A 1,448-nucleotide genomic window follows, 5' to 3' on the forward strand; every position below is an offset into this window, starting at 1 on the left:
CAGGTGATGAACAGTGTGTGTGTGTGCAGGTGATGAACAGTGTGTGTGTGTGCAGGTGATGAACAGTGTGTGCAGGTGATGAGTGTGGGGAACAGTGTGTGTGTGTGCAGGTGATGAACAGTGTGTGTGTGTGCAGGTGATGAACAGTGTGTGTGTGTGTGTGAACGTGTGTGCAGGTGATGAACAGTGTGTGTGTGTGCAGGTGATGAACAGTGTGTGTGTGTGCAGGTGATGAACAGTGTGTGTGTGTGCAGGTGATGAACAGTGTGTGTGTGTGCAGGTGATGAACAGTGTGTGTGTGTGCAGGTGATGAAAGGTGTGTGTGTGTGCAGGTGATGAAAGGTGTGTGACCTACAGCGATTCTGCAAAACACAAATCAAACGCTTGAAGGATGAACCCGAGGCTTTAGAGATGTTTTCAGGATTTAAAGGACGGTGTCGTCACTCGGACTCTGCAGGTTTCAGATCTGATGGTATTTTCCGTTTAGTTTTTATCCGATAGAAACAAAAAGTATTGTCTTTGATCCACCTGGTGGACTCCACTGAAATATGATAAAATAATAAAACATTTATAAGAAAGTTACAAAAGAAAGAAAGAAAAAAAGAAAGAAAGAAAGAAATGTAACATTAAAAGTTAAAATATATATATGAAAATGAAAACATGTGCCGACACAAACTATCCTTGTTATTGACTTATCAGCTTGGAGAACTGGACTAAAGCACACAGGAGCCAGAGACCTCCCCTCAGGAGCCAGAGACCTCCCCTCAGGAGCCAGAGACCTCCCCTCAGGAGCCAGAGACCTCCCCTCAGGAGCCAGAGACCTCCCCTCAGGCTAGGGAAGAACTGGATACACTCAGAGGTGGAAGGAGCAAACATTAGCATTTAGTCTGGACAATAGTTACAACAGGTCTCTTCAGATTTGGACGGTTCAGGAGTGGGTTAGGAGGTTATTGGAGATGCTCAATCCATTTCTGACATTTCCAGAATCAGACGTGTCAGTTCTAACCAGAAAGAGGACCTATCAGTTCTCTCTGTGGACCAGTGGACCAGTGGACCAGTGGACCAGTGGTCTTTATTATTATATTTTCTAAACGGCACCATGTAAGTTGCGCTGACAGTTGGCAGGGGTCCACAGAGGTCCGTCCACACAGAGGTCCGTCCACACAGAGGTCCACAGAGGTCCGTCCACACAGAGGTCCACAGAGGTCCGTCCACACAGAGGTCCGTCCACACAGAGGTCCACACAGAGGTCCACACAGAGGTCCACACAGAGGTCCACACAGAGCTCCGTCCACACAGAGGTCCACACAGAGGTCCACACAGAGGTCCGTCCACACAGAGGTCCGTCCACACAGAGGTCCGTCCACACAGAGCTCCGTCCACACAGAGGTCCGTCCACACAGAGGTCTGTCCACACAGAGGTCCACAGAGGTCCACACAGAGGTCCA

At 48.7% G+C, this 1,448-nt stretch overlaps 1 protein-coding gene across 1 annotated transcript in view; it reads right to left on the minus strand.

The window, feature by feature from the left end:
* Positions 1-1,087: 1,087 nt before the first annotated feature.
* LOC104948415 (G/T mismatch-specific thymine DNA glycosylase-like) overlaps positions 1,088-1,448 on the minus strand; it is a 9,228-nt gene continuing 8,867 nt past the window's right edge. The window contains exon 11 of the mRNA XM_010774612.1: positions 1,088-1,407. Within this exon, the coding sequence (XP_010772914.1) occupies positions 1,088-1,407 (320 nt within the window). The remainder of the gene's footprint in view (positions 1,408-1,448) is intronic.

This window comes from Notothenia coriiceps, unplaced genomic scaffold, assembly GCF_000735185.1.
Source record: "Notothenia coriiceps isolate Sejong01 unplaced genomic scaffold, NC01 NC01_scaffold00014292, whole genome shotgun sequence".
Classification (NCBI taxonomy): domain Eukaryota; kingdom Metazoa; phylum Chordata; class Actinopteri; order Perciformes; family Nototheniidae; genus Notothenia; species Notothenia coriiceps.